The sequence below is a fragment of the Myxocyprinus asiaticus genome, chromosome 40 (assembly GCF_019703515.2).
Source record: "Myxocyprinus asiaticus isolate MX2 ecotype Aquarium Trade chromosome 40, UBuf_Myxa_2, whole genome shotgun sequence".
In the NCBI taxonomy this organism is placed as follows: Eukaryota; Metazoa; Chordata; class Actinopteri; order Cypriniformes; family Catostomidae; genus Myxocyprinus; species Myxocyprinus asiaticus.
Genome location: NC_059383.1, coordinates 33,174,551 through 33,192,974, shown reverse-complemented (window position 1 = coordinate 33,192,974; position 18,424 = coordinate 33,174,551). Strand labels below are relative to the sequence as shown.

The 18,424-nt window shown below is 39.3% G+C and overlaps 1 protein-coding gene and 1 long non-coding RNA gene across 6 annotated transcripts in view; both read left to right on the top strand.

Moving 5' to 3' along the window:
• LOC127431238 (glutamate receptor ionotropic, NMDA 1-like) overlaps positions 1-12,599 on the top strand; it is a 43,695-nt gene extending 31,096 nt beyond the window's left edge. For 3 of the 5 annotated variants that reach the window (XM_051681582.1, XM_051681581.1, XM_051681580.1), the window contains 3 exons: positions 5,544-5,570; positions 5,974-6,084; positions 10,561-12,599. In XM_051681582.1, coding sequence (XP_051537542.1) covers positions 5,544-5,570; positions 5,974-6,084; positions 10,561-10,629 — 207 coding nt within the window. In that variant the 3' untranslated portion in view covers positions 10,630-12,599. The remainder of the gene's footprint in view (positions 1-5,543; positions 5,571-5,973; positions 6,085-10,560) is intronic. The other 2 variants (XM_051681583.1, XM_051681584.1) reach the window with 1 other exon arrangement.
• A 628-nt stretch (positions 12,600-13,227) lies between these two features.
• Positions 13,228-16,973, top strand: LOC127431295 (uncharacterized). The gene is made up of 2 exons (XR_007895562.1): positions 13,228-13,388; positions 15,254-16,973. It is a non-coding gene; the product is annotated as an uncharacterized LOC127431295 (long non-coding RNA).
• The last annotated feature ends 1,451 nt before the right edge of the window (positions 16,974-18,424 follow it).

The window sequence follows — 18,424 nt, the reverse complement described above, 5'->3', positions numbered from 1 at the left end:
GGGGCACCGTATGCAATGGGCACGCAGCCGCGGGCTCCTGGACAGTGCCATGACTGCGTTGGCATATCAACTGCCTCGAGTTGCTGGCAGTGTTGCTCACCCTGCGGAGGCTTTGGCCATTGATCCATGGCAAGCACGTAGCATACATTAGCCGCCAAGGCGGCTTGCGCTCACGTCGAATGTCGCCTCCTCTGGAGTCAGCAGCGACTCAAGTCATTGCAAGCCACTCACATCCCAGGTGACCTCGACAGCATGGCAGATGCACTGTCATGACAGGTCACACTCAGGGGAGAGTGGAGACTCCACCCCCAGGTGGTCCAGCTGGTTTGGAGTCGATTCGGTCAAGCGCAGGTAGGCCTGTTCGCTTCCCGGGAATCCTCCCACTGCCCGCTCTGGTACGCCCTGACCGAGGCTTCCCTCGGCACAGATGCACTGGGGGCTGCGCTAGTATGCGTTTCCCCCCAGTGAGCCTACTTGCACAGACCCTTTGCAAGGTCAGGGAGGACGAGGAGCAGGTCATCCTAGTGGCACCCTACTGGCCCACTCAGACTTGGGTCTCGGACCTCACACTCCTCGTGACAGCCCCTCCCTGGCAAATTCCCCTGAGGAGGGTTCTCCTCTCTCAGGGATGGGGCACCATCTGTCACCCACAACCAGACCTCTGGAATGTCCATGTCTGGCCCTTGGACAGGATGTGGAAGACCTAAATGGTGGTAGACACAATCACTCAGGCTAGGGCTGTCTCTACGAGGCGCCTGTATGCCTTGCAATGGCATCTGATCGCTAAGTGGTGTTCTTCCTGATGCGAAGACTCCCAGAGGTGCACAGTCAGGTTGGTGCTTTCCTTCCTGGTGGGGCGGCTGTCCCCCCCACCTTGAGGGTGTACATGGCCGCTATGGCGGCGCACCACAATGCAGTTGATGGTAGGTCTCTCGGGAAGCATGACCTGATCATCATGTTCCTTAGAGGCGCGAGGAGGCTGAGTCCTCCCAGACCGTGCCTCATTCCTCATGGTCCTGTGGGGAGCCCCATTTGAGTCCTGGAGTCAGTTGAGCTAAAGGCGGTCTCTTGAAGACTGCCCTCCTGACTGAGCTCACGTCCATCAAGAGGGTAGGGGAACTGCAGGTATTCTCTGTCAGCGACACATGCCTGGAGTTCGGTCCAGAATACTCTCACGTGGTCCTGAGGCCCCGACCGAGCTATATGCCCAAGGTTCCCACGACCCCGTCTAGGGATCAGACGGTGAACCTGCAAGCGAAGCTGCCCCAGGAGGAGGCAGACTCAGCCTTTTCATTGCTGTGTCTGGTGCGTGCTTTGTGCGTCTACTTGGATCGCACGCAGAGCTTTAGACACTCTGAGCAGCTCTTTGTCTGCTTCGGAGGACAGCGGAATGAGATCGCTGTTTCCAAACAGCAACAGGATCGTCCACTGGGTCGTTGACGCCTTCGCTTTGGCATACCACGCCCAGGACGTGCCGCCCCCCCCCCCCCTTGGGGCTTCGGGCACACTCCACCAGGTGTGTGGCGGCCTCCTGGGCCCCGACCAATGGCGCCTCTTTAGCAGACATCTGTAGAGCAGCGGGCTGGGCAACACCCAATACCTTCATGAGGTTCCACAATCTCTGGGTTGAGCCGGTTTGTCCCGTGTGTTGTCAGGTACGAACAGGTAAGTTGGCGGGACAACTGGCCAGGTGTACCACTTGTGTATAGTGCCTTTCCCCTCCTGGCGGGGAAGACGTGCGCTTTTTACCCCCCAGCAGTGTTCACGAGACCGTGGGTCCTGGATGTCCTTCCTCCTTAGCCCTGTGGCAGGCGAATTCGCAGAGAAATTCGATGCCAGCCCAGTACGTGTGCTATTAGGCCCTGTACTGGGGTATGTGCTCCACATGCGCTGGTTGCCTGTTTGTAACCCCGCTTGATGTATCTTCTGCGAGATGGTTTCCACATTGGTAAACCCACGTCTTCCTTGGGCAGAGTCCCCCTCTGCCACCGGTCGCCGTGTTTGTAGAGCTCCATCCCCTTTGGGTAGGACCAACCACGGGGACTTCTCCACATGCGACAATGCCAACAAGACTCGGTAAGACCATGTGAAATATTTCCACACAATTGCCTCACCTTCGGGCAGGGTGCGGTCTCCATGGTGTCTTTCCCTTGGGAATGGACACCCCTCCCCCTGACGCGGACACTTATAGTCACCAGCTGATCGATTTCACATTCTTTTTTGGGGAGAAAAAAGAAGAGTTGAGGCCACGGCTGGGGCGGCCTGTCCCCATTTTTTGCAGTCGACATGTCCCCGAGGTGCGGGGGACCATACGGCGCTCGTAGGAGTGTTGGGGAGGTTACATGATGGCCAGGTGCACTGGCTACGAGGCATGCAATGGTTTGCCCGTCTCGCACCGCCAGTCCACGTAACACAGTTCAGCTAGTTGTGGCATTTCGTATAGGGACCCGTAGTGTCACTACATCGACACAACGTCGAGTGAATGACAGATAGGGAACGTCCTGGTTACTTTCGTAACCTGCTTTTCCTGATGGAGAGAACGAGATGTTGTGTCCCTCCTGCCACAACACTGAACTACCCGCTGAATTGGCAGGGACCCTGTCTCGGCTCCTCCGCACAAAACCTGAATAAGTGGTTGCGAGCCAGCTCCTTTTATACCCTGGGGGTATGTCTGGGGGAGTGGCATGCAAATTCCACTTGCCAATTCTCATTGGCCTTTTCTCAAAAATCAGAGGTGTTTGGGGCTCCCAAGGTTGACTCCTAGTGTCAACCAGAGAACGGAGGTTACGAAAGTAACCAGGACGTTTCACTCGGAAATACATCATAGTAGGAAAGTAATATGGGTTGAGAACACTGTTTCCTGTTGACTTAAATATGTAGCTTAGAAGAAGAATTATGCCAAATAAAATTATGATGAATTAGATTGAATTAAATATTATGCAAATCCTGTTAGTTTGTATAGACCATTCACATTGCATTTAAGAACAGTTTATGTTGGCTTTTCCTTTCTGCACAGTCATTTACAAAAAAAATTGATGGTGGCAACTTTCTTGGAAGCTTGTGTATGAAAATATTATCTATGTTCTATGTGGACACTTTTCAAATGCACCATCTGCATATGCGTGTATTGCACCTTCATACAGAAAACTGTGTAATGGGAACATTGCACTTCTGAATAACCTGCCCAGTCTGCAGCTTTATCCGTTGGGATGTTCCTCTGTTTTCTCAAAAGAAAATAGGTGTCAAAAACATACTGTATGCTGTCTATATTATAATGGCTTATAGTTGTCTGTTGGAGCAGAATCCTTTAGAAGTGCATTGCCTTCAGGAAAAACAAAAGAGTAAATACTCAAAAAAGAGGATGCAAAATTAAATGAACTGTAAATGTGCTTTCATAACATTCCTTCAAGGCTTGCAGCCAGTTGCACATGTGTCTCTGTGCCGGTTGTCTGCGTGGGTCCAGCGTGCTAAAGCACAGACAGTGTTCTGACCACAGCCTAATATGGCTTATTTCCTTTTTCTTAAAAAAACAAAACAGAAATGAAGGTTAAATATTGTAACAGCAGTGTGTTTTCTAAATTCTTCTTAGTCTGCAAAAACACTATGGTAAGTCACCAAGTTGTTAAGGCAAAGTGGTCGAAGATGAAAACAATTATGAAGATGATCCAAAAGTCTTCCATTCGATAAAATCTACTGATTGCTTGTCCACATTCTGCTAATTTTATTCACATTCTTGCTACTACTGCCCTCTGCATGAGTCTAGATTAAATTCACACCACACGTCAAGGAATGTTCAGGGTTTAATACAAGTTAAACTCTATGGACCACATTTGTGGCATAATGTTGATTACCTAAAAAAAAAGAAGAAGAATCAAAAAACAAGATTACAGCAAGGCACTCAGAATGAAAGTGGGGTCAGACAAGAAATGTTAAAATATGCCGTTTATAGTCATAAGTATAGTATAGCCACAAGGCTTAATTATAGAGGCTAACACCAGTTACTGTAACTTCTTTAGACAAGAATTGCGTATTAACTTTGTCGCTGTCCAGTTATATCTTTAAAAAAACAAAAAAAATTTTTAACTTTTAAGTTAAATATTTCAACATCATTGTCATGATAACATAATGCCAGTAAAGCCTGTGTAAACCAAATACCTTTTGCACCAACCTAGTATCATAGAATGAACGTAACTATAACTACATCTTTGCAAACTCAGTTTTACGTGCTGTGTTCTGTTTCGCTGCGCTTTCCTGGTGAAATTAACACAAGAGGCACTACAACGTTTTATTCACCTTCACACAAATCACAAGTTCAACTACTGATTACGACTTTATTTTTTTTATTTTTTTTGCTCTATTACTGACACACACTGCTGTGTTATGATATTGAAACACTTTACTCGCATCATTTGAAAAACGATACATTTTAATGCTTGTATTACAGACCCACCTACATTTAAACACTTATTCTAACATGATTAGCTTGCGCAGTATCTCACCTGATGGAGTTTTCTGACAGCACTACCGAGATTTGAGCCCAGCCAAGCACGCAAGTTGACACATGAGACAAAAGTGTCATAGAAACCACAGAAAAGAACATGGTTGCTTCAGAAAATATACTTTTCAAGTCGTATTTGCTTTTAGGAAACTATCGGTTAGGCTTATAGTAGGTGTTGGTTGTAGAGTAAGGATGTCTGTTTTATTCACCTCTCATTTGCTTTTAGGGCAATATAAGTTAGGTTTCGTTTAAGGTTTTAGGTTAGGGAGGGTACATTTTCCTCATTAAAAATTCACCTTAAAAACCTTGTCTGATTACGACACCATTTCACTTGCTTTTGGCACCCCTCGCTGGACATTTCACTGGGAAACTGTAGCGAAACGTAATAAAGCACGTGCATTTGTTTTGCAAAAATTTTGCCATGGTTATGTAATTTTCATGGGATCAGGCTGTTTTGCACAATGTCTGCAAGAAAGAAGTTAAAGTAGCTTCCTTGTTTACATGGAGCTGAGCAGGTCATTTGCCAGACCGTTGTTTTGAATCAGCAAAAGAATATTAGTTTGTATTCTCCTGTTGTCTGCATACATATGCGTTATTTTTTATAAACAAAACTAAGGGAGGAGTCTAAATTGTTTTGTGGAAATTGACTTTAAATGCTGTCCATTGAGCTTATCTTTTATTGAACTCCGAACATACCTTTAACCCAGCCTTGCAATGCCTTGATACTTCCCACGTGAGGGGTGAATTTCCGTTATACCTCACAAAAAGTATAACGCACAAAGAGGGTTCAGATAAGTATCCATGTATTGATCAGTATTATTCATATCCTGTGCTCCTTTGGCATTTTATTGGTTGCTCTACCTCCCTATCGAAGTGTTGCTTTGTTTTGTGTTATTACAATTTTGCTTGGCTTCTTTGATGTCATTGTTTCCTCAGCAAGCTCATTTTGCTGCCTCTGCTTTTGCTTCTGGATCTTAAAGTCATATGATCTTTAAAGCAAGTGGATAAATATTCATTTATTTTTCTTTCTTCCTCCCCAATGCAGCCCTCTTCCTCTGTAGAGACTCAGGATGTAAGAATACCTTAATTCGACCTTTTCTTATACAAACACACCCAGTCTTGTGCTATACCTTCTAACCTTTTGTAGAGGCTAGAGAGTAGCCGTGTGGGGCACCTTTGTTGGACGGTGGGAGGGAAGAAACACAAGGGTCCCAAACTACTTCTATGTTTACGTTGTAAATCATGGATGACAAGGAAGTTAATTTGAGAATTTTAAAGTACTGTCATTTTATTCAACCAAATCTGTTGCTCTACCAATTCATAGTCTCTTTGCTTTGTGTCAAATGCACCAAAAAGACAAGTCTAGTAGATCGTTGGGTAAAGATAGGCTATCAGCGGGGAATGGGGGGGTTTGGTTTTGGCAGTTTAAAACACGCCAAAGGCATAAATAATTGTTCTACATATATTTATTTTAGGATAGGAAAAGTGGTAGAGCAGACAGCGACGCAAAAAAGAAACCCTCTTTTAGGTCCATCAGTACAACCCTGGTGTCCAGCATCAAGAGACGTAGGTCCTCCAAAGACACGGTAAGGAGGTTAAGGAATGGCATCTCTTTTTTCTCACCCGGTCTCTCTACCTTATTTTCCGTCTGTCTTTCTCTCGTCTCTCTCTTCTCCTGTCTTAAATGACATGTCATGTCTTGAAACCAAGAGAGTCCAATTCCCCTCTGGTTATTCCTCCATTCCTAGCATCTTGGCCACGGCCACGTGTCTGTCAGTCAGTCATCGAGTCACCATCCAGATCCCATCTCTCAGTTAGGACATAAGTGCATAGCCATCCTAAAGAGTAAATCCAAACAGTTTTAGGACCTAATGAATCAGTAAATTTGACACATGGTTTTATCAGTTTTGTTCCAAGAGGAGGGGGTGCTGCGCAATGCCTGATGTTTCTGGGCTGCTTCTCTCCCTATTGCAACCTCTGGATGTGGAGTGTCTGTTTGTGTGGGTTGAAGTGTGTGTGCCAAATATTCTGTGTGATGTGTTTAGTTGTATCTGTGCGTGTGTCTTGTTCCCGTAGCCTGCCTGATGTGATGGATATGGCCAGTCTCCCAAAATTCTGAGATGTTTGTTTCCCCCGAAGGCATGCTTCGGTGTTGTGGTGTTTGATCAGAGCAACCGATACCATGCGGACTAACTTTTTTCATTTAAACAGCTGATCTTCCCTTTCAGAGTTTGGAATCATCAATTAACAACAATTGTCTTTTGTTTTATTTAAAGTCCTGACAAAGCTGATTTAAAGGAATAGTTCACCCAAAAACAAAAATTATGTCATGTTGTTCTAAACCCTAATAATATAATTGTATCCATGGAACACTAAGGGAGATGTTTAATAGAATGTTCAAGCTGGTGTTTTGCATATATTGAAAGTAGACTGAGACTTGGCATATACAGGTTTAAAACAACGTGGTGGTGAGTAAATGATGACGGAATTTTCATTTTGGGAGAACTATTCCTAAATAGACCTTTATAGGATCAAGATTTAGGAGGGTCCACTTTTTTATAGCAAGTTTTGTATAAGAGCATCAAACTTCGATTTTGCTTGCAGTTTTGGTTATGACATCAACAGTACTCTGTATTGGACAGCTGTAAAATTTGGGGTCCACTGTGCTCCATATACATTAACAACACAATCAATTTGTTTGTTTTTTTCCTTTAGCTGAGTTATTCTCATTACTTTGGTAAAAAAAATAAATAAATAAATAAATAAAAAAATTATGATGCCATGGTAAAATGTTTCAAGTTACAGAGAGAATTTAGGATGAATTTTTTCTTTTATTTTACTGATGATAATAATTTTCTTGTCTATGGCACCACAAATTTTTAATAGGTTTTTGTTCATTTTTTTTCATGTCTATTTGTTTGGGATATGTGTTCTAAGTAGTGTACACCTTAGCACCATTTACTACTGTATGTTACTCTATTTTTAGATTTTATTAAGGGGTTGTGTTTCTTTCTTTTTTCTGTCTTTTTTTAATTTTTTTTTTATTTTTTTATTTATTTTTTTATTCCTTTTCTGTTTTAAATAACAAGAATGGGAAATTTTGGGATGCTTGGGTTGGTCAGCAGTTAAGAAAGGACACCGCAATCAATGTGAAAAGAGAAATACGGTCCAGTCATTCACAGTGTTTAATCATCCTTTTATTTTGATATCAGTGTTGCCTCTTTCTCTCTATATAAATGGATGTATATGGATTTATAACTGTTGACATCCCCCACATGATGTACATACTACACAGCCTCTCTCTTCCTCTGCAAGCATGCAATATTTTGTGTCGTAGAAGTAGACACTATGTTTTGGTTGCCCTTGTAGAAGTAGACGCATTTTTTGTGTGGTAGTGATGATACACACACTTTTTTCTGAGTCACTGTCTCTTTTGCGGATCCACTGTCTATCACCAGGGGGCACTGTGGGCTTGATTTGGAAGTGCCAACAGCAAGCCGTCTAAGTGAACATACCAAGAACTCTTTCATGCTCTCTAAAGCGCTAAGGGCATTCTTGATGCAACACCAAGGCTGGGAAGAAAAATGCCTTCCGGTGTCATCAGACATATTGCTGAATATATCTATTCTGCAATATGATGATGATGATGATGATGATTTTGACGATAGGAATTTTCACCTTAGAATTGTTGCATCATATCTTTGATCTTATAATTTATAAAAAGCGAATTATTCACAATGCTCATAAGAATAATAATAATAATAAAAAATAAAAAAACAGTAAGCTATAAAAGAGGACACATGCTAATTAAAAGTACTGTACATATAAGTCTCAGTTTCTCTATCTGAAGCTACTATTATTCTTACATGTAAAAATACATGTACATGTATATTTTTCATCAGAAATTCTGAACTTGAAACTTAAACACCCAAAAGATGCATGTGTCCTTATTTTTTGCAGAATGGTTATTCTTAAAAATCAAAGCAATCTAAAACCCTTTTGCTGCTGCTTTTCCATCTGAATATATACATTTCTGCTTATGGAATATGGATTCTTTACAAATATCAGTCTGTCACATTGCAGTCGGCCATGATTGACAGACTTTAAGACAGCTGAGAACTTAACTGAGAAGAGCCAACTTTGTAAAGTTCCCATAGCTTAACCAAAGAAGCTCTCTGTGCCTCACTTTCACAGTTTTGCCACAGCAAGGATCCATTTTAAAACACATTATGAAATTATAATGTTAGATCAAATTATTTTAATTTAAATGTCCTTGCAGTTGCAACATGGCAAGCCTTATTGAGATATTTTATAGCTTACAGAAATTTAAAATGAAAGCAAAAACTGATTTGTTATTGCCATTCAGACTGGGCACCTGCATGTGGTTGGGAGGTTTGTCAACCTAGCACTGCAGATGGCCACGTGAGAAATCAGCTTGTTGCCCTTCTAACACATATAAGCTGTGGAAGAGGAACCAGGAACCTCGGCTGAATGAGAAACTATTCTATTCTTTTAAATAGAAACTGAAAACAATTTGGATACTTAAGTCACAATTGAAAATGTATGAATTGCATTAGATCATAAAATATCAAACCATGTGGCATCTTCAGATAAATTCCTTAACTTTTCTTAATAGGTGCTATAGCTTTTCTTAGAACTAACTTTACTTATCTCAGCCATTTTGCAATATCTTTTAACCAATGGGTAACAAGTTTTTAGGATGTATGAAGTCAATTCTCCTCAAGTTCACACGTCACACATATGCAAAGTAACCACATGTGTAGTTTAGCATAATCTGAAGATAAAATGAATAGTGGAACATGTCCTTAAGTTTGACAACCAGAAAGTGGCAAAATCCTTTTTATGTTAATTTTTAACAGTGGGCTCGACTGTGCGCTACATCATATCCAATTTTCGTGAGAGCGATAATTCTAAGCGCATTTTTCGTACCAGCGCAGAGCGCAAATGGGCATGGGTGAGAGTGTCTGCACGCAAACTGTGGGTGTGTAGTATGATAATGAAGTGGCACAAAACACAATTTGCTATTTTCCTTAGAAACAGATAATTGCGCTAAGATGTTTCAATACCACGTCTGTTTTAAGCACAACATCTAAATTCAGTTCCTAAATTTGGAGTTTGGAGATTCCACCAGCAGCTGGTAATAAAGTTCATGTCCAAACTCTGAAAATATAATGGAAAATCAAATAAAGTCCCTGACAATCACTGTCATGGTTGTTTTATGAAACAAAAATTCATGAGGTCTGTATTAAACTATCCATAGGTCGTTTGTATTGATATTTTTCCACCAGTAATTTTTAAGTCACTGCAAAAGGAGCAGGTGGAAGAAGTTGGAGAGAGTAAAATGTTTGGATTTGGTATGGTTTTTTTGACCACATCTTTATTTTGACTATATTTTCGTTTGATTTGAATTTAGAAATATCTTTTGGATTAATTTTTTCCTATTTCAATTTCCTCATTTTTTTATGTTTTTGCTTGGAAAAGTGCTTTATGATGTGCTTTTAAAATAATGCCAGTTGGTGTGATATTTTGTTATCTAATGCAATGACATTTCATTTATTTTAAGTGTGGCTTTGGTGTCCAAATACTTTTTGGGGCCACTGTAGCTATAGATAAACTTCAAAACAAAAGTTATTGGGTGACCTGAAACCATCTCACAGTTTAGACCCTGTTTCCTCTTCTTTAATGTTATTCTGAATACCTCCAAAAGGCAGCAAACTAGCTGCAAGAACATTTTTCTTTAAAATATTCATAAACCTTTTTGGATGTAATAGACTATTGTAAGAATATGTTCAATTTTACAAAACATAGCCTCGAAAATCCTCCAGAGCCTTGCCCTAAAGGCAAAATTTAGAGTGAAGACTAAAGTATTTTGTTGACATCTGAAAGATGGAAGGTTTGAGTCATCATTTCACATTCACTTGCTATGTTCTGCCTTTGGGGGTAATGAAGGAACTCCATCTGGGCTATGGGGGGTGTGAAGGTAATAGGTGAACTAATATTCTCTATGTGTTTTCTACCTGTCTCTCTCCCTCTCTCTACAGCAATTCCCACCCACAGACATTACGGGCCAACTCAACTTGTCCGACCCGTCTGTTAGCACAGTGGTGTGAGGCAGAGAGAGGGAGAGTTTAGAGAGAGATAAAGACATGTTCATTCTTTAGAAACAAACAAAATGGACCTTGAAGGGAAAGAGTTGTAGTCCCATTCCTCTAGGTTTGCACAATGGATCCATCACGGATGAAAACTACTGAGCCAATTCACCTTTATGGGGAGCCAACAGACCTCTTCATCTAATACAGAACTGTCAGGATGGCCATCTGCAGGGGAGTGCTGTGAACACACAAACACCTTCACAGCTTGATGCTAAACTTATACATTATATAGTTCTGTATAAATGTGTTCAGTTTATGAAACACTTCTTAATAGTATTATGATTATTCTTAAGTTGATTTAGTGGTTTAAGTATTGTACAGTAAAACTGAATTACAGTTACTAAGAAAAAACATCACTCTTCATTTGTAGAGGCCAATTCTAAGACCAGTATAACAGACTAACTAGTTGTAGTATATGATTAATTAGTTTACATATGACTTTAAAACATATTTATCTACTTTAAACATTTTGTTTTACTTGCTTTCTGTTTATTGTTTTTGATTATTTGTCTGTCTAATCTATAAAGGGATATGTCAGCCAATGAAGCAAATTAGCTTTACCAATACTAGTATCATTTCCTTTGCCCTTGAAAGGAACTATTTTAGCCAGTCAACCCTATGCATGTAATATGCATGCAAATGTATGCCTCAAGGCTTATGGAAAACGATATAAACACATCTAGAAACCATTCCTCCTATACCCAACGCAGAGAATAGATTCAGCATGATTGTTTAAAATGACATACTGTATTTTAGGTCTTATAAGTGAATTATTGTAATTTGCACACCACTTTATTAAAAACTCTCCTTCCAACTATCCTAAATGTGAAATATTAGAGGAGTTCTTCTTTTTTTAAATCCTTATGCAGTTTTTCTCATCTTCAGTCTAAAGGGTGCATCAAGGGGCCTGGTTTTTACATTTAACTAGCATTTGGCCTCTCTTTCAAAACATCTCTTTTTTTCATCCTCACAGATGACCTTAGAGACCTTTTGCATGAGAAACCCCCAAGTGTGATCCTACTTTTGATTCTGGTGCTACAGTTTTGTATACACCTTTTGGTTAGATGTGAAATCTGGCCGTTTCCCAAGTTCTGGGGTTGAGAAACATCAACAAAGCTGCATTAATAAGAAATGTTTATGGTAAATGTTCACTCACTGCTATTTATATGACCCGTGGAAACTCCCCTATAAGAGATATCACTTTCCTAGCACTTTAATGTGAATTCTGTCGGAAGCTGTATGCATATAGAAATTATGCAATTTGCCAAATGTTGATTGTAATATTCATACTTGATATGAAAATGTACATTTAAGAATGTGAAATATGTAAAAATGTCAGCTGTTTGATTTTAACGAAACACTCATTTTAAAACTTTGAGACTTCAAACAGATTTCTTTCAGAAATATCAGTTCAAACATGTCAGATTCCTCTAGTGCATACATTCTCTGTTGTCTAGCATAATAGGCTTTAGGTTTTACTTTTCTAAACTGACAGGTGTATATACAGTATGTTTTTCTCATTGCTTAGGTTGAGGCACAATGTATTATACCTGATTTCATTGCCTGTGTATGTTGAATTCAGTGTATACTACTTGGACTAAGATTGTTATATGATTTTTAGAAAATGTTGATAAAAAGGAGTGTTTTTATGAGAAACTGTCACCCTGTAAATGACACACAAACACAGTCATACAAATTTCATCACATATCTACATGCAGAAACACACATTTGCTGAGAATGAGTCTTATTTAAATGAGTGCTACATCTATGTTTGAGTTTATTTGAGATATTTTCATTAATGAACACATGTTTGCATTTTGACAAATATATACAGTATATACCTAACATATCTGTGTGCCAATAAAATTGTGTCATGTCAGCTGCAGACCACAACAAATTGATTGTGTTCTCTATTTTTTATCAAATCAATAAATAGACCTCAGATGGATGGATGGATGGATGTTTCATTGGTTGGTTTATTGTTTGGATGGGTGGATAATTAATTGGTAGTTGATATGGATGGATGTTTCATTGGTTGGATAATGATTTGGTAGGTTAGTTGATTTGGATGGATGGATGATGATATGATTGGTTAGTAGATTTGATTGGATGGATGGATGGATGGATGGACATTTCATTATTGGTTAGTTGTTTGGATGGATGGATGGATGGATAATGATTTGGTTGGTTAGTTGATTTGGATGGATGGATGGATGGATGAATGGATAATTATATGAGTGGTTAGTAGATTTGACTGGAGGGGGGTGTACTTTCTTGTTTTAATTATTGGGGGTTACCTCCCCCCTCCCTCCTGGAATCTACGGCCCTGACAGACAGATAGATATTTTGAATTAATTACAATTTCAGTGCAATTTTTGCATAACTTCATAGATCCGGAATCCGGACCAAAAAATAAGCTTACGTCATTGACCCATATACAGTACACTGAGAGAAATATTGCACCATACACACACAAACAAGCGTTCCAATTTCTCTATTCATTTCCAAGAATAATGTTCAATTTTAGCCACAGACAGTGTTGGAGAGGTGGAGATACATACATTAGTCGTCTACTTTCTGAGGCAGGGGTCAGTAACGTGACTGGTTTATCTCTCATTATGAATTTGAAAGTATGAGGGAAACGCCTAAGAGCATATTTAAGAGGCGGTAACAAGGAGGACGGGGCACCTCTTCAAAACACTGGTGTCTCTAACAGGTGAGTGTAGTTCAGTACCTGCTGTGCTACAAAAAATAATTGCTCATTGATTTAATCTGTGATACTCGTTTATAATTCGTTACCTTCGTGTTTTCTGCGGTGCGGGTGAACTGGTTTGTCTTTCACCTCATGATACTGATCGCGATTCGCGACGCGAGAAACTCGAGCGTGTGCATTTTCACAAACAAAGCGCGCGCTTGCAGCCTGTACCCGTTTATTCATCTGAACGCAAGCGGAGGGAGTTCTCCCGTTCGATACAAGCAATTGTCCTTTAATGTCGTAATTCTTTGTCTAAATATTGGCGGTTTTGGCACCGTTTTCTTTTTGATTTGACATCTATTAAAATTAATATTGACAGTCTTATTGACTGATAGACTACGTTGAAATTCAGCAGCCTTTTAAAAAATTTACCATGATAACAGTTTCTGACAAAATAGGCTGCCATAGTTACTGCAATTAAGCTGTGTCTCGTTTCGAAGGCTGCGTGCCAGTGTCCTCGTTTTAACGAGACTGCCTTAGGGGAAACGGAACGTAACATTGTTGCTATGACAGCACGCCACTCTTTAACAAGCGCCAGTGCTTTTTGTGAGAAGGGAATGAAGTCCCTTTAGAAGGGAATGTATTAGGTACATTTTAGGAGAGTTATGATGATGTAAAGAGAAAAGAAAACAGATTTTACAGGTGTACTTTTAGTCTAATACTTTATTTTAATTCATATATTAATATAATTATACATATTATATACTCTGCACCCATCTACTGAGGTACTTCAACTTGGGAATTAACATTCCTTGCGTTTTAACATCATATTTACGGGCAAATTGGCGTCATTTTGTTTTTAGACATTTTCGTTGAAGCAAAGAATTGTGGGTTGTAAGTGTCCACGAAGAATGCACCTCATGCATCCCCCGAATTCCCGTGGAAGGTCGCATTCGAAGGCTGCATTCGAAGTGTTCTACTTGCTTTTCTGAAACGAGACTGCCTCGATGACGTATGCGGCCGACAAACGCGACGTCCAGAGGACGCAGCCTTGGCCTACTACTACAATACACATAACTCTTTAAAAGTCAAATAAAATGCAACAGAGTCTGGAGGTTTGTTACACAGTTTGATAGAGATCCCATGTTAATATAGAATGACTTTACTGTAGAAACAAATAGATGTTTATATTTTCTGAATTGCAGAACTCAATGTAGGGTTAGGGTATTGAGAGTGAGGGGGTGAAGAAAACCTAGCAGTTGCTAGGTATTCGGAATGAATTTTGTGGTTTCTAGGGTGTTACAACCGGTGTGGAACGAGTTACGCACAAAGTTTTATACTTAAGGTTAAAGGTTTGTTCAAACCCCTAACCATTACAAAAAATACAGAGTTCTGGTAAACTTACCGCAAACTATATCCAAATTTGCAACTCGTTATTTTACGATTTGCCCCAATTGTTTGCCAGAAGTTTGCAGCTCTTCACCGGTAGTGGTGAACCTGCAGCAAACCTTTGGCAATAGTGGAAAATATTCCGCTACTGGCAAACACTTCTGTGGCAACAGTGAAGAATTTGCTGAAAAGCTCATATGCATGTAAAAATGAGTGGCAAATTTGCGTTAAATTTGCCAGAACTTAAGCAATAGAAATAGCCTTCGAAAGCACCGCTAATAACTGTACTTACTATGGTAGCCTACTTTGACGGAAGCTTTTGATTACCATGGGTTGTCAATTAAAGGTCTAGTAATTATTATATCACTCATAACATTGTACAGACAGCCAGTTGTTCCTGAATTAGGTAATCTAGAAATGTTTGTTACTTGTAATGGGCTCCTATTAAACATGATTTAGCCCTGTTTGTGTGGTATGCTTGGTTTTTTTTTTTTTAGGCACCCTTACTGGCAGTTGGTATTGACGGTTGCTCTGTGGACAAGAAGCTTTGCTTTCTGTGAGGATGGAAGAGAGGGAGGCATGGTTATATTCGCCTGGTACTCCTGTTGGTTCATGGATTAAACACTGGCTGTTTGTTCACTCAAGGTCTAAACACTTACTGGAGGAGGAGTCTCAAATTGACCACTGGCCATCTCACCCATTTTGCACCAGAAAGAGATTTGTGTTGGCCCTTCTCGTCATCCTGGCCCTGGTTGCCATGGTTCTGCTTCTGCTGCTGAATTATTATTGTATTATGGTCTGGCACCTGTGTCAACAGGAAGAGTACAGTGTTCTCCCGATGTTTCCAAGCACTACACCAGAGCCGGAAAATCAGGACTGACTTTGAATGAGAGCTATGTGGTTAAACTTGAGACATCTGAATAGTGATTTTAGCTACATTTGTTTGTTATTTGGTTTTCTTTTAATATTTGGTGCACTCATCAGGGATGCATTTTTTGTGTTATGCTGCTGTGCTGTTTGAAGAACGGGTATAACACTGAAAATTACCAGGTTCCTGTTGCATATTTAATGTGTAACTTATGGTTTATGAAGGAAATAATTCACACTCTGGTTACCCAGTTCCTGAACTTTTTTTTTTCTTGATTTAGTTTTCTATTTAGTCAAATTACATCAGATTTATCGTTACAAGCTTGAAAATTGTCAGTTCTAAATTGCAAAGTCTATATTTATGTCTGTTTTTAAAAAAAATGTATCCACTGGAGCTTTACATGTTTGAGAGACTGAATTAAGTTCTTGTTTAAATTGTGTGTCTGCTTATTATCACAAAACTTTAAACTTAAACAAGGATGTAACCAAAAGGGGACCAAAGGTAGAGGTTTAGTTATAATAAAGTTATTCTTTGAAATAAAATAAGCATTACTGTGCATAGTTTGCAAACATTTTCATCCACAGTAATAACCAAAACTTTGAGTGATGTCATGTGATTGCTAAACTGCTTGAATATTCTTTGTGTTTTTGTAGAGCAGGACATGCTCCTTTCAACACTCAGAGTCATCCCTTTAGACCACCAAACCTCAGAAATTCTTACCAGATGTAGAGTAGTGCATTGGGGATACAAAATAGGCCAGTTAATGCACTATCCCCCTGTTCTTGTCAGGAATTATGCTATTCAGCTGGCTCTGTCAGCCTTTAAGTAGATGCAGTGGACATTGAGAGAGCACTGAATGGGGAGAGAAAATTTGAATTCTAGTCAGTTGCACCAGTGAACACTTGAAAAGACAGTATCAAACAGAAGACGGCAAATGATTTGGGGATGTTTGGGAGACGCCCTTTTCCTGCACTAGATTTTAATCAATGAAGGAAATGTCTAATCTACTCTATTTTATTCCCAAAGACAAGAACAATTGCTGCAAGCACATTTTACTAAAATAAGAGCAACAATGCAATGGTGTGTACTGTATATTAAAAGTAAAACTTTTTAAATGACTGAGGCACCTTTAAGCAAACTTAAAAAAATTGTGGAATTTTACACAATCTAAGCAAAATCTTTAGCAAACTCTGGCAAATATAATCATGAAAAATATACTTAACTGAGATTGTAACAATAACAAACTATTATATTCTTAACATTGAGAAGTTTTCAAATGTTCTTCATAACAATGAAATACATATTTTGTATATTTACATATTCCTAACAATAAAATGTTTCATGTCTCTGTTTAGAGTTTAGTGACTAAAACTGACAGAACACACACGAACCACATTTCTAGACATGCAAAATTTATATTTCAGAATATTATAGAGCAACTTTTAACATTGAAAAAAAAAAAAAAAAATTGGCCAAACAGACTTTTATTTTATCATTCTGATTGTCAAAGGTAAATGTTAATTTGGATCTTTAAAGATCAAGTAACTAATGTTTCTTCCAATTGAGCTTCTTTGAATAAAAAGGTTTTATATTCTTTTGTTCATGGTTAAAGGTACAGAGTGGGCGGTCAGGGTTGCATTTGCTTCTCTGCTATCAGAATTACAACAGGCAGACTCCTGCTCCACTGATGGATAAACTGTGCTGTAAATTTGCTGTCCCAGGGACACTTCTTCTGAAATCAAAATCACTTTATTGTCACACAGCCATATACACAAGTGCGTGAAATTCTTGGGTGCAGTTCCGATCAACATAGCAGTCGTGACAGTGATGAGACAGTACCAATTTACAATAACATAAAATTAACACAGCACAATTTAAACATCTGATATACACATAATTACACTCAACAATATACAAATAATAACATACACTGTACAGTATACAATATGCACTATATCGATACACATTATTCAATAAAAATATATAAAAAAGTATATATAGTAGTATATATAGAATGTACAGTATTGTACTATATTGACATTCAGGCTGTCGGTTGATAGTTGTTAAGAGAGAATATAATATATTTGGAATTGTGTCTATTCTACTCCTCACTGTATTTTCTTTCTTTTTACAGTATGATTTTCTGTAAAGTTGCTTTGTAAATGTGTATTGTGAAAACTGCTACACAAATGAAAATGACTACTTAAGACATGGGAAGGTAGACATTCTAGATATAGAATGGCATTTTGTTCCTATTGGGAGGCCTGTAACAAAGTGAGATGCAAACTCAGAATAGCTTTGATACTTCCATTCTGGGAATTGGATCTCCAAGCATGTGTTATTATCAGGCAACAGGTACAAGTTAACTCTTGGGAGCTGTGGGTAAATAAGTGTGTGACATGGCTTGGGGAACACACCCTATGTACACAACCTTAGGAGAAGTTATAAGATGCTTGAGCTCACAATAACCCACAGTACTGTTATTTATTCCGTTACTTTACAAATGTTTTCAATATTTAATCTTTTTTTATTCCGGGGTTCTGTTGATCTTTGTTAATGTGTTTTTTTTGTTTTTGTTTTTTTGGTACTCTGTCTACAAGACAAATTCCTATATTTGTACTTCTAGAAATTTCTACTTTTTCATTATTTAACATTTCAGAAACTCACATTTCTATTCAGCTTTCAGTCTTTAATTCAAAACTGTTAGTTCCCCCAGAAATTCTGTCATCATTTACTCACCCTCATGTTGTTTCAAACTGTAACGTTTTGGCAGAGCAGGAGCAGATGGAGATGAGACGAG